This window comes from Emys orbicularis, chromosome 3 (assembly GCF_028017835.1).
Source record: "Emys orbicularis isolate rEmyOrb1 chromosome 3, rEmyOrb1.hap1, whole genome shotgun sequence".
In the NCBI taxonomy this organism is placed as follows: domain Eukaryota; kingdom Metazoa; phylum Chordata; order Testudines; family Emydidae; genus Emys; species Emys orbicularis.
In genome coordinates this window covers 157,985,536-158,010,791 of record NC_088685.1, presented here as the reverse complement: position 1 = coordinate 158,010,791, position 25,256 = coordinate 157,985,536, and the positions used below count along the sequence as shown (strand labels likewise).

The window sequence follows — 25,256 nt, the reverse complement described above, 5'->3', positions numbered from 1 at the left end:
AATTTTTAATGTAAACTTGACAGTAACTCTAATTTCCATACCATTTCTTGCTGAGAAAGCAATAACTCAGCACTTATATAGCACTGTACAAATAATAATCAGTGTTTTGCTCTGCCATGGAAGCCTGGGGGTGCCATCAGTTGAAGTAGTGGTTTGTGAATATTTACAGGTTTGAGATATTTGTGTAATTTGGAGAATGACATCATAGTCACACTAGTGGCTGACACATGTACACCAATTGCATTTTTGGTGCCGTGTTTGAGTCAGTATGCGTGAGAGAGATTTTGCGAGGAAGGGTGCTTCTTACAAACAAAAGATGCAATAACAAGAAGGACCCAGAGACTTAATCAAACAGATGCTGTGTTAGCATATGGCAAGGATTCAGGTGACAATGTCATACTGAACACTGATTGTTTGCATTTGCAGTCTTTACAAGAACACCTTTCATCTGAATGTCTCTCTCTGTTTTACAAACAATAATGAAACCTCTCAACCCCCGTGAGGTGATGATATCCCCATTTTACAGACAAAGAAATGGAGGCAGAGAGAGAGGCAAACTGATTTGCTCAAGGTCACAGAGCAAGTAAGTGACCGAACTTAGGACTCCTGACTCTGATGCCCTAACTGGTAGTTATGCCTCTTGGTGACAATTCAAGAACCAGACCTATTACAAGCTGGGAAATATGTGGTGCCTAATTTGGTGAAGTGACTAAGAGAAGCGATGGAGACTCGCTGCAGTTGACTCCCTTTCACCATCTCTCTTCTTCTCATATTTAATGCTTTAGTTTTTACCAAAGAATGAAATTGGATTGCTTAAGGGACTGGAAGTGGGATGCTAAGTCTTTCACCTCCCCATTTCCAGGATGCATCTCATGGACTGTAAAAGGGGTGGTGACTGAAAGCCATGACTTATCTGCAGGCTGTTGAGTGGCCTTCATGAAATAAGTTGATACATTTCAATCCAGTTTCTAAGGGTAGTTCACAGAAACTGCTGTCATAACTGGCACTAAAACTGGACTGAATGGGCATGGGGATTGCATCTGTGCTTTTGCCTTCATTAAAAGCAGAGTTGAGGAGTTCAGTGCAGAGAAAGCTTGCACAGCTGCTGCCTGTGCTGTAGCTGCCTTCTAGACAGAGGGATTTGGTCAGCAGGACTGTAAATCCAGTTCTTTTTGCCAGCTCTAAATTCGCTGGTTTTGTACAGGTCCATTGGAAGCGTCTCTCTTTAGTGAATGTAATGACTGTTACCCATTAAGAACTTGCTGGCACTGATCTCAGTGGGCTTTGTGATGTGTTGATGCTTTGGGACTGTGGCTCACTGATTTTATCCCTACTAGATGCTAGGAGGAGGCACTTCTATCCTCTTTGGGACACCTCAGTGACCGGATGTTTAAAATTATATTGCTCATTAAAAAGGAACAGTAATTACACTGGGGTTGGCGTGGGAGGGTTTAGTCGAAATACAGCTGAGGGCTTTTAATACAACTCCACCTTCATAAGAATCCTGCTGGTGCTCATAAAGTAATCTCACAAAGTGGGATGGTGAGGCCAGAGTCATTTCTTTGGTTAAGTACAATATTCTTGCCAATATTTCACTGAACTTTCGGAATGTAACATCTCTGTGAATTATAGATAAAGTTCCAAGGCTTTGAGATATTGCAGGTGTGTGAATACTTATCTTTAGACCTTCATTATAGCTAGTGAACTGCATCCCCATCCTATTAAATTAACACCACAGGAGGGCTAGAAGTCAGGTATTTTAATTGCTGTCTTTATAGACTATATAACAGGTATCTGCTGCTCTTGGACACAGCATAAGTGAACTATGCCAGAGGGGGAAACATGGGCAGTTTAAGAAGAGATGAGCATATGCCAGATACAATGTCATTTATGGGTCAGATTTTAAACCAGGAAAGATCTGTGTTCCCCAAAATGGCTGATCTCACAAGATTTCTATTATTCAGGGCTGGAATCCCATGCAAACAACTCATGAGAACTTTGTGCCAATGAACCCTTGCCCTGACTTGGTCTTGAACCGAATAAATACATTGAAAAGACCTATGAGATCACATGTGATCCACTTCCTGCCCAAGGCAGGGTTGTTCCTTACAGTGTATTCTTCCTGACTTTGCCCAATCTAGTTCTCCATGTTCCAAGCAATGAAGTTTTCACCACAGCTTTGGGAATCCATTGCACAGCCTAATAGAGCTCTGTGTCAGGGAGTACTTTTTGAAACTCAGCCTAAAGGTTCTCTATCTTAGCTTCATCCTGGTTCTCCTAGATACTCTTGGTGATAGGTACTTTGTAATATAGTTAGGTAGATCCCTCTCCCTCTTTGATGACCCTTCAAATATTTGCAGGCTTCATCTCATGTCACTTAATGCTGTCTCTTAGCCAATCTAGACCTAATTAGCTCCTTTATTCTTTTCTCCAAACCTCAGCATAAAACTACAGTTACACAGACCTGATTGCCACTTTGTTGGCCAACATCAGTGTGTTTTTCTGTAAACATTCCAGATCTACGTGTCCTTCAGGGGTGTTCAAGGTTTAGTGCAGAGCATATGTGCAGGAAAGGGCCCTTCTTCTTGACTTTGTTTGATGTTTGGGGTCACCAACCCGTCAGTGGTTTTGCCTCTGGAATTATTTCGTTCAGGCAAAGCAAGCCCCAGCTGCACAGCAGGGCACAGAAGAGTGAAGAGCTGCTCCCACCATGGGTTGGCTTTGGATTGCAGAGACACAGGTAGTGTAACTAGTGAGCAATAGCGTCCACCCACGGCATCAATATTCTCCAGTGCAGATAAGCAGGGGCATGTGCTACAATGATTTCCTTTTTCATTAATGGAGCTGAAAGCTGAACAGCCTGCAACAATAGACAGACATCCTTCCAGCCGCAAACCTACCATATGTGACCAAAGATGTTCCTCTTCCCTAATAGCAAATGGTCATATGTGATTTCATTTCACTCATGCCTGAGTCTCTTACTGTTGTCACTCCATTTTAAAGAGGTGGAAATTGGATCCATGAAGGTGGTTTATTGCACTTGCTAGATACAGACATAGAGGAAGGAAACTTCCTTTCCACAGTTTTATATAGTGCACCTCAGTCCTTACCAGTAACACCCTCTGCTATTCCATTCCAGGGCCAGTCCCTTGCACATGGTGTATATACACCACTCCTGTCTGTTGCATGGAATTGCATATGCTTTAGCACCTGTGATTACATTGCTCCCTAGTGACTGATCTGCACAAAGGGCATACCTTAATGCAGTACTGCTGAGAGCTAATGGAGAGATGGTGCTTTTAATTATGCTAGAAGAAGGTTGCATTTTATGAGCAAAAGATGCTGAGTTCTATCTATGAAGATGCTCGTGTTCAACTTAGCTAGTTATGGAGATGCTTCTCCGTGTCTGTAGGTTTTGTTGCATCATGTCTTAAAATGCACCTCAGTCCCAATATGGGAAACCAATAAAAACGTATGATTGAGGGAGGTGGCTGAGGAGCCATTACTACAAGGTTCAGAGAAAAGGTCAGAAAGACATTAACAGAAGGAACAATACAGGGGTAGGACTGTATGAGACAAGCAATCTTCGCTGACCTTTGCTATCTCTGAATTTATTTTATTTCCTGGACAGCTGTGATCCAGGGGATGGGTCATTGGAATAGGAGACAAGGGACCTGGCAACTGTTAAACCACTGTCTTGGTGTGTTGTCTGAAGTAAGTCATTTAACCAATCCATGCCTCCATTTCCCCATCTGTAAAATTAGAATATCTTTCTACAATGCTTTGAGACCCATGGATGATACTTTTACTTAGCGCTTATATAGTTTTTAGTGTTGCTGCTGTTTGCATTGTGATACCCCAGTTAACCAGGATGAGACCGACAAAACTCACTTTCATTAATGATCTGAGCAGGACTTGAACAAGGTCTCTTGGAGTCAAAGGCAACTGCAGTCACAGACTGTTCATTCAGATCCTTACTAGTTCCAGTTGTAGGTTAGCCTGTATTATTCTTTCCTGAAGCATTCGCTTCATGCTTTCTTTCTTTGTGGCTCTATTTTATGTGCAATTCCATATCTTTGGTTGACATTGAGAGGAAAAACAGCGTTCAAGCCTGTCACTGCTTTCTATAAATAAACGTGGAGATCCTAGTTAGCCGCTTCTGTAAGCATCAGCCCCATGCTGCAAGCAGCATTTATCTTCCAGTGATTATTAACCACTCCAATTAGAGCTACCCCCATGCTAAATTAACAGCTGTGCAAAATGGATTGGAGAAATGAGAGGTGTGATAGGATGGCAGGGGTGTTAGTGAAAGTTGGACCAATCTTTTGGAGTGTCTATTCTGGAAAAGTACAGGGCAAAAAGTATGCTTTGCCAACTTTTTTAGGATATTCCTTTGTTGTTATATAATATGGAGTTCTGTGATTTGTTTTGGTTAGCACTGAGTTGTCTGGTGGCATTCAAAGTGTTTAGTGTTAGCTAATTAGGTTCCAGTGGTCCTCCAGAGAAGAGGGAATCAGACAGCTGTTTCCCTCTGAAATGAGAAACAACCTGTAGGAAGGTGACCTGGGCATTTGAACCTGAACACCAAAGTTCACAGTTCCAGGTGGGTCATATTCAAGACTCCAGTTTGTTCTTTTCCATCATTTCCATTCTTTTCCTGTTGTTCCATAATTAGAATTCCATAATTCCAAACTGTTTGTTATGGGGTTCTTTCACTTTCCTCTAAAAGAGCTGCACACCCCATATTTCACCAGGAGTGTGGGTGTGAGCATTAATTTCTCCACAGCTGTAAACTGTGTAGGTGCCGGTGAGTAAGCGGTTACTAATACATGCTAGAGGGACACATTGCTTTCCTTGTAGAACTCTCTGTTGTAGTTGCTGCTGATTACTATTAATTCTCCAATGTGTTGTTTGAGTTCAATGATTAGTAAGCAAATAACAGAAGAAAATGATGCATTTTATGGGGAGCCCTAAGAAAAATAATAAAACCACTTAGTTTTTGTGCAAGATTAATAGGGAAGTATGCTCTGAGGTGGTTTATTATACTCAATTATTTGTTTTCTCAAGAAGAATGAAGATAAATTTAGCCTGTCAGCCAACTTTCCTAATTGAAAAAGGGAAAAGTGTAAAGTATAGGTACTTATATGTTCTAGTTCCTTATTTAATTATAATTTTAAGAAAGCTATGTGTTATTACATCCAGAAAAACGTTGTCTAAAGAACTTTAATGGTGCTCTGATTGTAGTTTCTTACTTCATTCTTTACAAACATTATTGAATTGATTTTTCACAACACCTCTATGAGTTGAGATGGTATTGCTTTCCCCATTTTACCCTGAATTGAGACACACACATTTAAAACCAAATCATCAAATTTTGTATGCCCAGTTTTAGAAACTGGAAGCCTGATTTTTTGAAAGCATTTTTATAGCACTTTATATGTTCAAAGCCCAGCCCCCATTGATCTCAGTTGCAGCTGTGAGTCCTCAGCACTTTTGCAAATCAGCCCCAGGGTCTCCAGTTGCGCACCCAGAAAATGAAGAACACACAATTAGTGATCACTTGGGAAGAGTTTGGCTTAGTGAGTTGCCCAGTAGCACACAGGAACTCTGTGGCAGAGGAAGGGGATAGAATCCAGTTCTTCAGAGTATCAATCAATTGCCTTCACCACAAAATTGCCCTTTCTCTTCCTGCAGTTCCTTGCCTTATTAACTACACACCTTCCAACTCTGCAACAAAAAAGACAGGAGTCCTACAGACAACAGTCTTCTTTACTGCACAACCTTGTTCTACCCTGAGAGTAGGTCCAACCTGTTCACTGAATGAGGCAGAGGTCCTGTGGGAAAAAATGTGTAATTTAAAACTCTGTTACAATGCATATGCTCAAAGGAGCCAAATGAAGATTGCACAGGCATCCTTAATTCTGGCATTTCCTAACTTCTGAGTGCTTGAGTTTGCAAACTTAATGTTATTTTAACCTGGTTTGGGGTGGGGCGTTTTGTTTGTTTGGAGTGGGACTGGTTTTAGACTCTTGTACCTATGTTTTCCCTGGCCTGTTCCTATCCCTCTCATCACAGCTCCTGCCCCTGTCCTCCCCATCCTACTTTCTGCCATTTGATTTGACAACATTGCTTAGTGTGGGGGGTTATTATTTATTTCCCTAATCCATTCTTTCTCTTCTCTCTCTGTTACTTTCCTCGCTTTCCTTTTCTTTCCTTTGAGACATTGCCAAGTCATTCTCTCTTGTCATTTGGTGTTTGTACCAAGTTGTGTCTTGCATTTTGCCCTGACCATAGTTTGAGTAGGTCTCCTCCTGATCTCTTCAGTTAGGGCTTCCCAGTGTTTGGAGCCTGCCATTGCAAATGTGCTGTCTCCAGCCACCAGAATTTACTAATTATCTTTAATTTTTAAAGGTTGAGAATTGGAGGCCCAGAGTGATAAAGTGACAGGTCCAAGGTCACACAAGGTATTTCTACACAGTAGTTGAGAGGTCATTCCCAGTTCAGGTACAGGTACACAGGCTAGCTCTGATTGAGCTAGTGTACTAAACTTAGATGTGTTGGCTGCAACAGCACGGTGACTGGCTGCCACAGTACAATTCTGTCCAACCCCTAGGTATGTGCTCAGATAGCTAGCTCCTGTTATCATGGACAAACTGCTATTTTTAGGAGCTAGCTCAAGCAGAACTCATGCATGAATGTCTATCCATGCTGGGAATCATACCACCCAGCTGCTTTGCAGACATCCCCACAGTGAGTCAGTGGCAGAACTGGATAAGAGAAAAGAAGAGTCTTGACACCATTTTTACTCTAAGCACTAGACCAGGGGTGGGCAAACTTTTTGGCTCGAGGGCCAAATCTGGGTGAGGAAATTGCATGCAGGGCCATGAATGTAGGGCTGGGGCAGGGGGTTGGGGTGTGGGAGGGAGGGAGTGCGGGGTGCAGGAAGGGGGTGGGGGCAGAGGAGGGGTGTGGGGTGTACGAGGAGGCTCAGGGAAGGGGGTTGGGGTGCAAGAGTGGGTGTGGAGTGCGGGAGGGGGCTCAGGGCAGGAGCAGGTGCGGAGTGCAGAAGGAGGCTCAGGGCAGGAGCGGGTGTGGAGTGCGGGAGGGGGCTCAGGGCATGGGGTTGGGGTGCAGGAGGGGTGTAAGGTGCAAGAGGGGGGTGGGGTGCAGGAAGGGTGTGGGGTGCGGCAAGGGGTTGAGGTGCAGGCAGGGTGCGGCAGGGGGCTCAGGGCAGGGAGTGTGGGGTGCAGAAGGGGTTCGGGGCGTGGGCTCTGGCCCAGTGCCGCTTACCTGGAGCGGCTCTGGGGTGGCAGCGATGCGCACTGGGGCCAGGGCAGGCTCCCTGCCTGCCTGCCTGCCTGCCCTGGCCCCATGCCGCTCCCAAAAGCGGCCAGCACCACGTCCCTGCGGCCCCTGGGGGAGGGGGAGAAGAGGGCTCCGCGTTCTGCCCTCGCCTGTAGGTACCTCCCCTGAAGCTCCCATTTGCCACGGTTCCCCATTCCCGGCCAATGGGAGCTGCGGGGGGCAGTGCCTGCAGGGGACGTGGTGTCCGACGCTTCTGGGAGCGGCGTGGGGCCTGTGGCACCACGGGGGTGGCAATCCTGCGGGCTGGATCCAAAGCCCTGACGGGCAGGATCCAGCCAGCGGGCCGTAGTTTGCCCACCCCTGCACTAGACAGTACACTCTCTCTCAGTGTTTAATGCCAGCATTAAATCTCTATATGCTCTGTTTTTAAACACCTCTGATTCAGAGACCTCTGAACTGCCAAAGAGAGAAGCAAATGAAATTGAAAAGCCAGTGATGAATTCTCCTAAAACACAAGGAGCATCAAGGAGGGTTTCAGTTTTAATTACCAGATTAGGGGCTTCAAAATCCAGAAATCTTTTTAAGTGGCATGCCTTGGCCGAGGAAAAGTAAATTAGAGTGCAGAGCTAACCTGTTAAAAATATTTTTGAAGATACGTTAATTAAATAGCATACAAATCTCTCTTTTATTTGGGAAGAGTGTGGGGAAAGCTAATCAAGGAAAGCTTCACACGTAGGTATTTCTAGAAGCCACTTGCATACAAATAAAATTAAAAACTTTTACCCAGCACACATTAATGCACAATGGAATGGGTTGATACAGAATTGTGCTCCTGCCTCTTAGAATGGAAGCAGTAACAAGTGCTGGGCCCATTCCTGCTTCCATTGAAACCAATGGTTATGTTCCCATTGCCTTAAATGGATAGGATGGGGCTCCCGCTGAGGAGTATCTTAGCAAGTGGAATGCTGACAGACCCTGGGCATTGGCAGGTGGGACTGAACCGGGGACCTCTGGCACTTAGTGCATGAGCCAAAAGCCAACTGGCTGGCTTTTAGCTCATGCTGTAGAGGCTCATGCACTAAGCTCTAGAGGTCCCCCGTTTGATCCTGCCCGCCGACGACTGGAATCTGTTGGCGTTACAAGTGGGGGCTCATCCTGGATTTCAACTGTGGGAAGTCTCTGAAGCTCGGGTCACACTCCCTCAGCTAGGGGAAGTATGTAACCCACACACCTTCTGGGTGTGGTGTTCTGTTACATCTTGTGGAACTGAGACCACTTAGAGAGAGCATTTAATGACACAGCAGCCAACTTTTTTCTGCTCCGGTGGGTGCTCGCACCCCTGCCCCGACTCCACCCCCGCCTCAAAGTCCCTGCCCTAACTCCGCCCCTCCCTGCCCCTATTGGACCCCTCCCCAAATCCCAGGCCCTGCTTCCGCCCCCAAGTGCGCCGCATTTCCCCTCCTGCCCCTCCCACCTAGGCTTGCCACGCGAAACAGCTGGGAGGGAGGGGGGAGAAGCAGGACGCGGTGGAGCGCTCAGGGGCGGAGGTGAGCTGGGGCAGGGCGGGGAGCTGGGCTGCTGGTGGGTGCAGAGCACCCACCAATTTTTCCCCGTGGGTGCTCCAGCCCTAGAGCACCCATGGAGTCAGAGCCTATGATTAATGAGTCTGCTCTACAGCCTTAGCTAGCAGCCAGTTGGCTTTTAGCTCATGCAGTAGAGGCTCCAGAGGCCCTAGGTTCGATCCTGCATGCCGCCGACCAGGGTCTGTCAGTGTTACGTGAGCACTTGCTCATCCATAAAAGTTCAGCAGCATGCTCCTTCACTTTGGGTTCTTGCACACTTTACTCGTGTTTGCAGAGCAGTACGGACCTGCTTTTCAGAAGAACTGAATATCTGCATGTCCCATTGGCTGATAGTTATTACTCTGTGCACTCATCCAGACTCTTCTGCATTTAATCCTTTCCCTGCTGCATGTAGATGTGCTGGTCCAAAAAGAGATTGGCAGCAGTGGGAACTGATGGTTCAAGAGTTTCTGTGGGTTTTACATCCACATATTATATGACTCTGCTGCTTGGATTATCCTGCAGCAACACCATGGTAGATCTACAAACTCCAGGACATCTTCATAAATGTCTGGATACTTTTCAGCATCTCCCTTTTTACTCCTATGACCAAGCTGGCAAGGGGGATTGGGCAATGAGTTGCAAGTTCCTGTTCTATATTCATCCGAGATCAGACAGAAAGGGACCACCTCTCTAGTCACATTAACAGAGGAAGCGATTGCGCTGTGAAGAGGAGTTAGTGGAAATCGTCACTTGCCCAGCTGCACAGAGATTAGGTCAAATTTGTATGATCAGGCATGAGTTCAACTCATGTCATTCATGTCCAGAGTCTGGCACTGGATTCCAATATTTACTAAATTACGGAGTGATTGGAAGCAGGACCTGTGAGATTCTAAGTCTGTGCAGGGCCCCCAAGCCATTGTTTGTTTCTCCTTTCCTTGAAATGTGCCATTTTTTTAATGTTGCTGATTAAATAATAATTTATAAGACACCAAGCCAGCTATGGTACAGCTTAATGACTAGTGTAATTTATGGATACCAACAGCTACACAAACATTGCTGTAAATATAAAACATGTCTCCCACAAATTTTACTTTGATGCCTATTTGATATCATTCATTTTTCTTCCCCCCGTCATCTTTTGTATGTTAGTCGGGGTCTGCGCAAGACTCAGCAATCCTTTTCTCGCAGGCTCTCCTGGGATGAAGCAATTGGGGCTGGAAAATGAAACGCCAAATTAATGTCTTTTTTAATATCAAATGGACATTTTAATTTAAAGCTAGTTAACCCCCCCTTAACATAAATAAAAATGCCTCCATTAAAAAAAAACAAAACAAAAAGAACATTTAAAGTATAATTTTGGGACGGATGCTTTTCGGTACATATTTTTCTAGCTACCTAAATCTTCTCCTCCTTCGTCCAATCATTCCTTGTGTGTGTAGACACTGAATATGCAAATAAGAGAAGGGAATAATTCATCCAGTGACACTGAACTGAGCCTAATAACTCACCCTGCTGTGATCATGCTATTTCTGTTCTGTGACCTATGCTACAAGCCCAGGTATGTGCACGGCATAATGCAAATCTGAGCTAATTCAAATCTCATGTCAACAGAGATAAATGAACAGATAATATTAATGCTGCTACAAGTGCTGAGGGCCTTGGTGTTTCACCTTGTGTGTTAGGTAGCAACACAGTGCTCCATAACACCATCCTGGGGCATTGATTTAATACTTACTTGACAGCAGAGGTGAAAGTAAAATGGAGCTCTTACCGGTACAGGGCCAGCTCTGGCCCCCCTGGAATGGACAGGGCCTTGGGCGGAAGGGGTGGGGCCTCGGGCGGAAGGGGCGGGGTTGGGGTCAGCATCCCCCAGCCAGCCCATCTGCGCTGCCTGGCCTGCATCGCCCCGGGCTCCAGCAGCGATTTAAAGGGCCTGGGGCTCCAGCGGCAGCGGCGGCCGGAGCCCCGGGCCCTTTAAATCGCGGCCCTGGGGCAGCTGCTCCTTTTCCCCCCCTCCCCCGTTGGCGGCCGGGGGATGGGGCAAAAGGGGCAACGACATTAAAGCACTGCCACAGCAGCGCTTTAACGGCACTGCCCCTTTTACACCTCTCATTGGTGGCCCTGCCGGTAGGGACCCCGCAGGACCGCCGATGGGGGGCGCAAACCAGCAGTGCCGCCGATGGGGGGAGTGCAAAAGGGGCAGTGACATTAAAGCGCTTTAAGCAGGGTCCTTAAAGTGCTGCCGCGGCAGTGCTTTAAAGTCAGCGGTATGGGCCGGTACTGATGGCCACTTTTTACCAGTACGCCATACCGGCCCGTACCGCCTTACTTTCACCCCTGCTTGACAGGAAGAACCACCTACTGAGTCACCAAAGTCACTTCCTGCAACACCCTGGTTTTCCTCTAGAGATCTCCATATTGACCTAGTCCAACTCTCAGGGCTTGTCTACACTGGCAAGTTTCTGCACAGTAAAGCAGCTTTTTGCGCTCAAACTGCAGCCGTGTACACACTGCCACGCCACTTTGTGCGCAGAAACAACTCAGTTGCAGCGCTGCAAAACAACCCACCTCGACGAGAGTGGTTAGGCTATTTGCGCAGAGGCTCCAGCACTCCATTGCCAGTGTAGACACCTGATTGCTTTCTGCACTGTCATTGGCCTCCGGCGCTGTCCCATAATGCCTCAAGTGACCGCTCTGCTCATTGTTTTGAACTCACCTGCCCGGGAAACCCGCGCCCTGCCCCTTGCAGAGCACCGTTTCTGACAGCCGTTGCTTGCTGTGCTGATCTGCTCCAGGACACAAAGCAAAACATTAATGTGGACTGCTCATGCTGTTGAACACAGAGGGGTGTGTGTGTGTGTGTGGGGGGGGGTGTTCCCCCTGCCTCAGGACTGGTTGCTTCCTGTCGCTCTCTGAACTTACAAGACAGCATGCGGACATACTCTCTGTCCCCCAAAACACACTGTCTCTCTCCCCCCCTCCATACTCACACACACTCCCTGTCACACAATTCCCCCCCCACACACACACACACCTTCAGTTGAAAAGCAGCTGGCAATCTAGTAGGATGCCCATGGAACAATGGGATTGAGAAACCTGCATCATGTGATGCTGTACCTGCCCCAGGAGGCATTGCAAACTCTTCCCAAAGCACCCTGCAGCCAGTTGCACAGTGGGATATCTACCACAATGCACTGCTCTCTTTGCCGTTGCAAGAGCTGCTAATGTGGATGTGCTCTAGTGTCACAAGGAGCACGGTGTGGACACACAACAGCATTTTAATAAAAGTGGTATAACTTCTGGCACAGAAACTTGCCAGTGTAGACATACCCTTAGCCTGTGAAATCTGATGAGGTTTGATTCAGACATGGGAAAGGCTCTAAGCTGTGTCTGTAGGAACTTCCAAACTGTAGATTCTGCAGGGGATAGCATGTTACAAAAAGGAAGATGCACTGTAGAAGTCTATGTAGTCCTTGCTGATAGATTCTCAGGGTTGTCCAGTTTCAGCCTCTTGTCTTGTTTCTGTATGTACAGTTCTGGTCTGTAGGAATGTCTTGACCCTAACAGACATACAAGTGCAGTGCACAGCTTGCACGCTGCAAGCCAGAATTGCTGTAAGGCAATCAAAAACTATGAGCTGTCAATAACACAGAGCACCCTGTTTAGGAGCTGGGACCCTTTATTAAAAAGGTTTGGCATGTTTGTTTGTTTTCCCCTTCTGAATTTATTTGCACCATCAAATGAGCTTGACAAGAAATAGGGGTTGTTTTTCTACATGCTTCATTAATTTTTAGTTTTGGCAGGCAATAGAAATAAAAGTATCAAGCGCACATCTAATTGAATCACCAGCAGTTCTCAACTCTCTGTAGTATCAAGGAACATGATGTAGCTTTGCTGTTTAGCAAGCGTGGATGAGTCAGGCAAACAATGGCTCATTCTGCCAAGGGGCTTTGGGCTCGGTCTCTGATTTTACCTTTGTTATATAAAAGCGGGTAGGAGTTGTAATAGGGAATTTGCAACAATGGCCTGCTTTGGATGTGACATTCTTGAAAGGCAGGTCCATGACGCATGGTACTACAGGGGAGGGTCTCTGGTTGTAAGTAGGAAGCAGAGACACTGGAGAGCAGGTGCATTCTTCTATAAATCTATCCACTTTCATAGATTCATACATTTTAAGACCAGAAGGGACCGTTGTGAACATCCAGCTTGACCCCCTGCATAACACAGGCCATAGGACTTCCTTGAATTGATTATTGCTTCAGGCCCAGTAGCTGTGGTTGAACTAAAGTAGGGTTACCATACGTCCGGTTTTTCCCGGACATGTCCGGCTTTTTGGTAATCAAACCCCCGTCCGGGGGGAATTGCCAAAAAGCCGAACATGTCCGGGAAAATGCCGGCTGGGCACTTCCCCTCCCGCGGCTGCTCTGCTCCTCCCCTGACTCTTCAGCTCTGTTTAAGAGCCGAGCTGCCCGAGCGCTATGGGCTTCAGGCAGCCCCCTTGCCTCTGGACCCCAGCCGCCGGCAGGGCACTTCCCCTCCCGGGCTCCGGCGGCGCAGGGTCCAGAGGCAAGGGGGCTGCCCGAAGCCGGTAGCGCTCGGACAGCTCGGCTCTTAAACAGAGCCGAAGAGTCGGGGAGGAGCACAGCAGCCGGAGCCCAGGAGGGGAAGTGCCCGGCCGGCGGCTCGGGGTCCGGAGGCAAGGGGGCTGCCCGAAGCCGGTAGCGCTCGGGCAGCTCGGCTCATAAACAGAGCCGAAGAGTCAGGGGAGGAGCAGAGCCTCCGGCCGCAGCGGCTCTGCTCCTCCCCTGACTCTTCGGCTCTGTTTAAGAGCCGAGCGCTATGGGCTTCGGGCAGCCCCCATGCCTCCGGACCCTGCGCCGCCGGAGCCCGGGAGGGGAAGTGCCCGGCTGGGGGCGCAGGGTCCGGAGGCATGGGGGCTGCCCGAAGCCCGAGCGCTACCGGCTTCACGGTTTGCCGGGCAGCCTCCAGACCCTGCGCCCCCGGCTGGGCGCTTCCCCTCCCGGGCTCCAGCTGCGCTGGGGAAGCGCCAGCCGGGGGCGCAGGGTCTGGGGGCTGCCCGGCAAACCGTGAAGCCGGTAGCGCTCGGGCAGCCCTTTTCGCGTGGGTGGGAGTGGGAGGGAGGAGGGGGTGGAGTTAGGGCGGGGTTGGGGCGGGGAAGGGGCGGAGTTGGGGCGGGGCTGGGGGTGGGAAATGGGCGGGGCCAGGGCCCTGTGGAGGGTCCTCTTTTTTTATTTGTTAAATATGGTAACCCTAACTAAAGCATATCTTCTAGAAAAACATCCAGCCTTGATCCAAGGCAGAATCCAAGAGGCTAGGTCCCCAGAAGATTTACAGTATGCAAAGTCAGGTTTATCATGCTGCATAACTTAGGGCCACTCAGCTGTCAAAGAGATCAAAGGGGCCTCCAACAAGGGACTCTGCAAAGAGATGAGAGACGCCAGCTCACTCCTCCCTGGATGGCCTCTGATATCTTAAAACCACTCAAAGAAAGGGGGAGAACCTGCAAAAGTCCTGGCTCTGGGTTTAGCTGCAATATTTGGTAATCTAATTAGAGTTGGGCAAAACTTTTTCCACCAGAAATCCAGATTCCGGTCAACCAAAACATTTAGAATATATGTCGAATTCACCAAATGGTTTTGATCAGAAAAAAATCTTTAAAAAAATTTGAATCATTTAGTTTCAACATTTTTTAAATACAACGTTGTTGTTTTTTTCAATTTGGAGTGATGATTCATTTTGAAATTTCTGCAATTTCCTTAAAAAATAAAGAGTAAAAAGTTTTTAAAAGCACAAATGAAATGTTTCATTTTGGGTCTGTAGAGGGGTGGCCTTCTGTAGAGGGCTGCAGCTGGCCTTCCCTGTCCCAATCCATTAGCCCCACCCACCACACCTGTGAGGGTGCTGTGGGATTTAACTAGCTGGCTAAAGAGGGCTGATTCCCTATTACCAACACCACCCCCCTCCCCCCACAAAACCAGGAAGCTGCAAGGTGAGGGAGAGGGACTGCAAAGCTCTCCAGGCAGCAGAGAAACCTGGGATCTTACAGCTGAAAGAGCCACTGTTAGAGGAAGCTGAAAGCCAGTAAAGACAAGCAGGGTGGGTTGGGAAGAAGCTGCACAACTGGCAAGGGAGAATCCTGGCCCCAGCTCCTGAGGATTGATCTGAGCAGACCCAAATAATATGGTTTTGGGACATTTAAGTTTTGTCTGGGCCCCAAGGTAAGAGCTTAATTTACTGTTCAAGTGCTCCTCTCAGAGTGCTTTATTAAATGGAGATGCAATGAAGTTAATTAGACTTTGGCTTCTCCTTGACTGGGCTGTTAAAGTAACATCATTGTTACCTCCGTTTTCCCTTCGATAAGGTAAGTTGCAGTAGAGCCATAACTGGCCAGAGAGGTTCTCCAAAATAGGCATGTCAAACAAACATTTACAGGGTCCAACAAAACATTTTGTTCAACACCAAACTACTTTTTAAAAAACTTTTTGATTCAATTAAAACACTGAAAAATGTTTGTTTGGGGTTGACCTGAAACTAATCTTTTTTCCTGATCACTTTTATTTTTTTGAACAGCCAGCAAACTAAAAAAGCCAGTTATGTGCATAGCTCTATTCCTAACCCCATTCATTGTTAAGGCCATTTCATTGTGATAGCAGCCTAGTAAATCCCATGCTCTGGCGCTGGAATCCAGGTATCAGGAGAGAGTTAGTCTCTGGGGAAAGCAGCCAGCCCTCCTACGCTCTGGAAGCAACTGCCCAATGGAGAATAGGCTCTTTGGAGGCGACCTCTCACTGTAACAATTGTGGGGAGATGTTCGAGCCTGCTAAACTCATACATGGCTGCTTCAAGCTGGTTTTTCATTTTTGGGTGCACAGCTCCAGTTTACATAATTGTTAAATACTGTAGTTTAACTAGTACAGTACTTTCCCCAGGCAGGATCAGGGCTTACTTTCCACACCGCTCTTTTCTAAGGCAGGGTATGTTGTGTAGAGACAGGAGGCGCAGGGGTCAAGAAGGCAGAGCTGAAGCAAAAAGCAAATGGCCCAGGGCAAGCCATTTTTAGAGTGTGTCTACATTGGATTCAGAGGTGAGATTGGGTTAGCATACCCATGCTAGCTTTAATCTGCCTAGCACAACTAAAAATACCAGTGAAGATGCATGGGCATAGACCCTGGCACAGGCTAGCAATGCGAATACTTACCCAGGATTCTGAGCGGGCGTGTACAGCCCATGCTAAAGCCTGTGCTACTGCATCTTCACTGCTATTTTTTTTAAACTATTTATTTAGGAAGTTTTTAACAAGTTTACAAATCCTTGTCATGTAAACATCAGAAACAATACAGTCATTACAACAGTTAGCTTTTGTTTAGAGACATTATACAGGAATATAGTCCTCGTGCTGGATTGAGAGCCCTGGAGACTGAACTCTCTCTTTATCCACAGAATAGGAGAGACACAGCAAGCAGCAGTGCGAGCTTCCTGTAGCCACTGCCCCAACCCTGATGCACAAGGGTGAGATGGTAAATCATATGGGCACTTGTCCACCAGGAGCTAGACTGAGATCCATCAGTCCATGTCACAGAAGCTAGCAATATCTGTCAGATGTAAGAAATGTTGGTGACTGAGCTATAATTGTTGGCTATATAGCACAACTCCTGATAACATTGGTAGGAAATTAATTGATGCTTCAAAGCAGTATAAGGCCTTTTCCTTGGGAGTGTAAGGGAGACACAAACATTTGAACAGTCCTTGTTTTATAGACACTTCTAAAATTCATAGTCTTTCACATCACATGCTTGTACATTGAATTAGATATGCTGCCCCTTTCTAGTACCTAAGACTGACCATGCAGTGCAAGCAGAGATTTGTTCCACTTTAACATATAACAGCTTATTCTACCCCTTCTCATTAAACATAAGAGTGGCTATACTGGGTCAGACCAATGGTGCATCTAAACCAATATCCTGTCTTCTGACAGTGGCCAATGACAGACGCTTCAAAGGGAATGAACAGAACAGGGCAATTATCGAATGATTCATCTCCTATTGTCCAGTCTGAGTTTCTGGAAGTCAGAGATTTAACGACACCCAGAGCATGGGGTTGCTTCCCTGACCATGTTGGCTAATAGCCGTTGATGGACCTATCCTCCATGAACTTATCTAATTCTTTTTTGAACACACTTTCACTTTTGGTCTTCACAACATCCCCTGGCAATGAGTTCCACAGGCTAACTGTGTGTTGTGTGAAGTACTTACTTTCATTTGTTTATAAACCTGCTGTCTATTAATTTCATTGGGTGACCTCTGGCTCTTGTGTTATGTGAAGGGGTAAATAACACTTCCTTATTCACTTTCTCCACACCATTCATGATTTTATAGACCTCTATCATATCACCCCATAATCATGTCTTTTCTAAGCTGAAAAGTCAGTCTTTTTAATCTTTCCTCTCATGGAAGTTATTCCAGACCCCTAATCAGTTTTGTTGCCCTTCTCTGTACTTTTTTCTAAAATATCTTTTCAGATAGAATTGGGACAACCAGAACTGCATGCAGTATTCGAGGTGTGGGCCTACCATGGATTTATATGGTGGCATTATGATATTTTATGTCTCGTCTATCCATTTCTTAATGGTTGCTAACATACTGTTAGCTATTTTGACTGCGGCTGCACACTGAGTGGATGTTTTCAGAGAAATATCCATGATGACTACAAGATTTTTCTTGAATGGTAACAGCTAATTTGGATGCTGTCATTTTATCTGTATAGTCGGGATTATTTTTTCCAATGTGCATTACTTTGCATTTATCAACATTAAATTTCATCTGCCATTTTCTTGTCTCATCACTCAGTTTTGTGAGATCCCTTTGCAATTCTTCACAGTCAGCTTTCAACATAACTCTCTTGAATAATTTTGTATAATCTGTAAACTTTGCCACCTTTTCCAGATCATTTATGAATATGTTGAACTGCACTGGTCCCAGCACAGACCCCTTGGGAACACCACTATTTACCCCTCTCCATTCTGAAAACTGACCATTTATTCCTACACTTCCTTTCCTATCTTTTAACCAGTTACTAATCCATGAGAGGACCTTCCCTCTTATGACATGAGTGCTTGCTTTGCTTAAGAGCCTTTAATGAGGGACCTTGTCAAAGGCTTTCTGAAAGTCCAAGTACATTCTATCCACTGGATCACCATTGTCCACCTGTTTATTTACACCCTCAAAGAATTCTAATAGATTCGTGAGGCATGATTTCCCTTTATAAAAGCCATGTTAACGCTTCCCCAATATATCATGTTCATCTATGTGTAAGATAATTCTGTTCTTTACTATAGTTTCAACCAATTTGCCTGGTACTGAAGTTACGCTTACTGGCCTGTATTTGCCAGGATTGCCTCTAGAGCCTTTAAAAATAAATAAATATATAATCAATGTTACGTTAGCTATCCACTGGTCATCAGGTACAGAGGCTGATTTAAGTGATAGGTTACATACCACAGTTAGTAGTTCTGCAATTTCATATTTGAGTTCCTTCAGACCTCTTGGGTGAATACCATCTGGTCCTAGTGATTTATTACTGTTTAATTTATCAATTTGTTCCAAAACCACCTCTACTGACACCTCAGTCTGGGACAGTTCCTCAGATGTGTCATCCAAAAAGAATGACTCAGGTACAGGAATCTCCCTGACATCCTCTGCAGTGAAGACCAATGCAAAGAATTCATTTAGTTTCTCCACAATGGCCTTATCTTCCTTGAGTTCTCCTTTAGCACCTTGATCATCCAGAGACCCTGCTGATCATTAGACAGGCTTCCTGCTTCTGCTGTACTTAAAAAATTGTTTTGTTAGTTTTTGTCTGTTGCTAATTGTTCTTCTTTTTTGGCCTTCCTAATTATACATTTATGCTTGACTTGCCAGAGTTTATGCTCCTTTCTCTTTTCTTCAGTGGGATTTGACTTCCAATTTTTCCAGGATGCCTTTTGCCTCTAACCACCTCTTTTAATCTGCTATTATAGCCATGGTGGCATTTTTTTGGTTCCTCTTACTGTTTTTTAAATTTGGGGTGTACATTTAGTTTGAGCCTCTATTATGGTATATTAAAATAGTTTCCATGCAGCTTGCAGGCATTTCACTCTTGTGATTATTCCTTTTGCATAGGATTGTGTTTGTAGTACTTCAGACTTTATATTCAGACTGTGTGTTGCAGTCAGAAGATAGCTAGCAAGAGAGTTGACTTGATGGATGACCTTAGGGTGGTGCAGACATTAAAGCAGCAGTAGTTCTTCCTCTTGATTAGATAGCTCAGGAGACCTGGGTTCTCTTTCTGACTCTGCTGTTGATTCATTGTATTGAACTGACTCAGTGAAGTTACTTCATTTCTGTATGCCTCAGTGTCCCCATCTGTAAAATGTAAATAATAGTAGCTAACCATTTTTGTAAATCTCTGTGGTCCTTGTAAAAAAAAATGTACTATACAAGTGTCTAGGAGTATCCCTTTACAGAAAGAAGCACTGGTATGTTTTGAGCTACTGGTATTTGAAGTTGGAAAGTGGATTGCATGTTTCACTCATACAGAGCACAAACTGCAGACTTGTATTTCTTTAGGAGGTAGGAGACCTGGGCTTCAGATTTAGATTCCAAAAAAGATACACAGAAATGTTATCTGAAGCTTCTTTTAAAAAGGCCAAAGGCACACAAGGTGGTGTGTGTGGTATACTGTGTAATGAGCAATAAATTGACTTGTTAGACAGCCATGATAGGCATGCTGTGTTTTTAGCCAGGTCACCCAGGGCAATGAGGTAGCCAGCTCTCATATGCTAAGAAGCTTAAAGTTAGCCAGTTCTTGGGTGGAAATTCCCAACCCCTCACCAAAACAAAAAACCAACAACCAAATGCAAGTGCTACAAGAACTAACTCAGTAGATTGTTTTTTCCCCTCTGAGCTTGAACTAATAGGGGCACAATAGGTAATGGTCACTTCTAGTCCATTAAAGAACTCACTACATGTTTGCAACAATTAAGATATTGACCTTGGTGTCCTGGCCAGATTTCACTTTGGTAAACAAATGTCCTGCCAACCTCAGTTCCCCTGTAGTTTCAGAAGAAGTTATTCAGTCCTCTGAAAGCTGTTGTTTTACAGCATTGCAGTACTAATACAGCTGCTTCATTACAATACAGAATAATAATACTTTGTTCTTATAGAGCTTATTTCATAGTAATGAAGGGCTGGAAGGGACCTGGAGATGTCATCAAGTCCAGTCCCCTGCACTGAAGCAGGACCAAGTAATCTTGACTATCCCTGACAGGTATTTGTCCAGCCTGTTCTTAAAAGCCTCCCTTGGAAACCTGCTCCAGAACTTAACTATCTTTATGGTTAGAAATTTTTTCCTAATATCTAATCTAAATCTCCCTTGCTGCAAATTAAGTCCATTACTACTTGTTCTCCTTTCAGAGGAAATGGAGAACAATTGATCATGGTCCTCTTTTATAACAGCTCTTAATATATTTGAAGGCTATTATCAGGTCACCGCTCAGATTTCTTTTCTCAAAATGAAACATGCCCAGCATTTTTGAATTTTTTTGCTCATAAGATATTTAGAAAATCTGCCCTAACATTTGTTGCTCTCTTCTGGGCTCTCCCCAGTTGTCTACTTCTTTCCTGAAACGTCTTGCCCAGAATTGAACAAAGTACTCCAACTGAGGTCTCAACAGTGCCGAATAGCGTGGGACAGTTACCTCCTGTGTCTTACATATGGCACTTCTGTTAAAACATGCCAGAATGATATTAGCCATTTTTGCAAGTGCATCGCATTGTTGACACTCATTCAGTTTGTGATCCACTATAACCCCCAGGTCTTTTTCAGCAGTACTACCACTTAGCCTGTTATTCCCATTTTGTAGTTTTGCATTTGATTTTTCTTTCCTAAGTGAAGTGCATTGCACTTGTTTTTATTGACTTTCATCTTGTTGATTTCAGACCAATTCCCTAATTTGTCAAAATTATTTTGAATTCTGATCCTGTCCTCCACAGTGCTTGCAAACCCCCCACCCCCAGGTTGGTATCATCTGCAAATTTTGTAACCATACTCTCCATTCCATTATCCATGAAAATATTGAATAGTATCAGACCCAGGATTGTCCCATTCAAGACCCCACTAGGTACACCCTACCAGTTTGACAGCAAGCCATTGCATTGATAACAACTCTTTGAATATAGGTTTTTTTAGGTTGGTTTGGCATGATTTGTTCTTGATGAATCTGTGCTGGCTATTCCTTATAACCCTATTATCCTCTACATGCTTACAAATTCGTTGTTTAATAATTTATTCCAGTATTTTTCCACATATCAAAGTTACGCTGACTGGTCTATAATTTCCTAGCCCTCTTTGTTCCCCTTTTTAAAGACAGGTGGTATGTTTGCTCTTTCCCAGTCCTCTGCAACCTCTCCCATGCTCCATGAGTTCTCACAGATAATTGCTAGCAGTTCTGAGATTGCTTCAGCTAGTTTCTTAAGTACCTAAGGCTGCATGTCATCAGGCCATACTGACTTGAATATATGTAACTTATCTAAATATTCTTTAGACTATCTTCCCTATTTTTGCTTATGTTCATTCCCCCTTGTTGTTAATATTAATTGTGTTGAGTTTCTGGTCACCATTAATCTTTTTAGTGAGGACAGAAGCACAATAGGCATTGGCCACATCAGCTTTTTTGATTTGTCATCACTTATTAGCTCTTCTTCCCCACTAAGTAGAGGATCTACAGTTTTTCCTTCATCTTTCTCTTCCTCCTAATGTATTTAACAAACCTCTTCCTCTTTCCTATTATGTCTCTTGCTAGCTGTAACTCATTTTGTGCCTTAGCCTTTCTGATTTCATCTCTAGATCTCAAAGCACTTTATGAAGGAGGTCATTATATCCTCATTTTACAGATGGTGAAACTGAAGAACAGAGATGGTAAATGACTTTCTCAAAGTCACAAAGCAAATTGATGACAAAAACAGGAATGGCACCCTGGTCTTCTGACTCCCAATCTGGTGCCCCAGGCCCATCCATGCTATGTTCCTGCTTTGCAGCAATGAGTGAAGTGAATCCAATAGACAGCAGGCCAGGTTCCGCTCTGACCCACCTGTGTAAATCAGGATTATCTCCATGGAAGTTAATAGAGTTTAACTGCTGGCATAGCTCTGGATTTACTAGTAATATTTGGGAGGTACTCACTAGTATAAATGAGAGCAAAATTTGACTCTCAGTCTGGCCTTTTCTTTAGGCCCTTCTGCTTGCAAGGTGTTATAACTGATATGGTAAAATAAGGATACTTAAAGCAGGCTAGAAGATTGATATGTTTCTTTAGAATAATTTGACACACTTGCTGACTAGGATGTAGGGTATATGGTAACTAAAGTCTTAAACAAGGAATGTACCTTAATACACAACGCCAGTACCACCATTATCATCAGTTCTACCTTATGGTGGCCAAGTTGCCCCATACATCAGAACATACATTGTCTGGGTGTCTGAAGGGGAATTATCATTAGGCTATAAAATCTTGCAGTGAGCTCAGCACTAACTAAAAGCCATTACTGTCTAAACACTGTTTGGCTCATATGAAATGAGCTGATGATTTTCCCAGTAAATGGTGGTTCACAGCACAGTTGGCCTCCTTGTTGGTACTCTCTGCTCTCGGGGAGGAGGGGAGAGAGAGGCAATGATTGATCAGGACAACTGACGCTAAATTATCTTCCAACTCCTAGAGGTATGATGCCTCCACGTCATAGGTTAGGCATGCTGGCAGGATGGTATAGCAGAAGCTCGCACTGTTTGCAACCCTTTGCTGTTCCTGAGCTTCAGAGAAAGCACCTCAATCTTCAGGGCTGTCAGGGTAGCAGAAAATTTGCACACAATTAAAAACCCATGGCATGTATTGTTTGACATACCACATTTTTCAGAAGTACAGCAACACAGACTGTAGGAATTCAACTCTTTTTTTCTAAAGTATCAGCTCTTCTCCCCCCCCCCCCCCCCCCCACACACACACAAACACTGAAAATGCCTTGAGAACTGTACCTAACGTGGACTGTTGGGCATTAGGAGAAATGAGAAGCTGCTCTAACATAATGAACACACTATGGTGACCAAGACTGAGAAGGTAAGAAAGGGCAGAACTGCTAATTCTCTGTCATGATGCTATGCACTGCTGGGAACGTTCTTATATTTGCAGTGGGGTGGAGTGGGTAATCCATTAGGTCTTTTGTATCTCTAACTTCCATGATTCTATGGCCATGTGATTGGGATCCCAGCAGACACTGCAGTAGGATATGGAAAAGAGGGTAATGCAGCAGTCTTAATTGACTTATTTTCCTTCTCTCTAGGATCTTCTTCTGGCTCCAAAATGGCCCTACAGGGTTCCTTCAACTGTTGGAATGGAACAGTAATCAAACTGGGGCAGGCATGTGATTTCATCAGGGACTGCGCAGAGGGAGAGGACGAGGGAGATATGTGCAGTGAGTAAATTCTGACCCCCAGTTTACATCCTTTCACCTCCCTTCTGAAAAATGGGAGCCAGATGTTGCTTCCCAAATCACAGGAGCTTTGAATGAACACATGAAGGCTAATAGCCAGAGAAACAACAGCCTTGTACCCACCTTGCCTCAGTGACTACTGCCAGTCATCATCTAGCCCCCTCTCACTGGGGCAAACTGCAGTCTGTAATGGCCACTCATCATTGGCAAGGGGGTTGGACCTGCTGCCTTTCCCTGCAGCCCCAGTCCCTCCCCTGGCCTTTAGCCAGGCCTCAGCCTGGGAACTCGCCTGGCCTGAGCTCCCCAGCTCTGCCTGCCCTTCCCCAGCACTGCTCTGCTTGAGGTACCCTGTGCTCCCAGGCAGCTAGACCCTTCTTACTCCAGGGCTGGAATGAGACTGTGCCTCCCTTAGCTCTTATATCAGGGCCAGCTGTGGCCTGATTGGGTGTGGCCACAGCTGTGGCTGCTACTCAGCCAGCCTCCCTCAGCTGCTCTCACGCCTTTTCTCCTAGGAGCAGAGTAACTGCCCGGCATACACTATCACACAACTGGGGGTGGGGAGGAATAGCTATACAGGTGTGAAAAGTGCGTATTAACCCCACTTTATAACAGAGGATGTGACCTGTCTGAGGTCACAGAATGAGTCTGGGAAAGAACCTACCTTTCCTGACTCCTAGTCCTATGCTTTGACCACTAGTCAGTCCTTCCTCCCAAAAATATCTCTGTTTGCTCTTCCTCCTTTTCCTTATTTAAATAGCCATTCCTGGGCAGTCTGTAGTCTAAGGCTATGCCTATGCTACAACCTAAGGGTGGGATTCCGCTGCTCACGTACACATACTCGCACTGGCTCTCCTTGAGCTAACACAAGTATAAAGAGCAGCGTAGTCATGGTGGCACGGGTAGCAGCAGCAGAGGCACAGCTGAACCATCCCAAGTAGAAACCCACTTGAAAACCAGCGGTTATGTACTCGGCACAGCTTAGCCATGCCTCCATTGCTCCTACCTATGCAGCGATCTATGCTCATTCTAGCTCAACGAGAGCCAGTGCAAGTATGTGTATATGAGATGGGGATGCACACCCCTAGCTCACAGTATAGACGCAGCCCTATGATGACGCATTTTGAAATAATCAGTTTCTTGAGTTTGCCTTAAACTTCTACATTCCTGAATATTTCACCGATGGTTGTACTGTTCCAGAGACCTCTATATAATGGGCTCTGTGATACATGGTCTTCTTTTTAGTTGTTACTGTAGTAAGACAAATCCTAGATAAATCTGCGACCTCATGCATTGTATCTACCGCAGTTGACTCTTCTCAGCCTTTTAAAGAGATGTCAGTGCTAATGAAAGGTGCTGGATTGACAGTCCTGGAGACTGAATACTTCTGCTTCTCCACAAAACAGGTACATCAAGGGCAGCAAACGGGGGAAGCTTCTCCTGTGCTGCCCTGTATGTACCTCAATCCTGACTTGGAGGGAACCAGCTCTAGGGCCAGGCTGAACGACATACTTTTGCTGGCACAACTATGTCAGTCAGGGTGTGATGAGCTGTGATCCCTGACCAATCTAGCAGTGTTGGTAGAAGTCTCTAGTAAAAACAACAAGGAGTCCTTGTGGCACCTTAGAGGCTAACAAATGTATTTGGGCATCCGCTTTCGTGGGCTAGATATAGTGGCGAAACTGCACGTTTGCCAGTATAGTTCACTTCACTTCTGGGGAACTGGACTAAGCTATGCTGGCAAAAGTGAAACTTTGCCCATATAAGCTCTGTCCACACTTTGCATGCTTTGCCGGTATAGTATACTGTATTCCTACGCTGGCAAAGTGATCCTACTGTATATCTAGCC

General features: G+C 45.4%; 1 protein-coding gene across 1 annotated transcript in view; it reads left to right on the top strand.

Moving 5' to 3' along the window:
- ALK (ALK receptor tyrosine kinase) overlaps positions 1–25,256 on the top strand; it is a 557,631-nt gene that overhangs the window by 387,765 nt on the left and 144,610 nt on the right. The window contains exon 6 of the mRNA XM_065401476.1: positions 23,261–23,392. Within this exon, the coding sequence (XP_065257548.1) occupies positions 23,261–23,392 (132 nt within the window). The remainder of the gene's footprint in view (positions 1–23,260; positions 23,393–25,256) is intronic.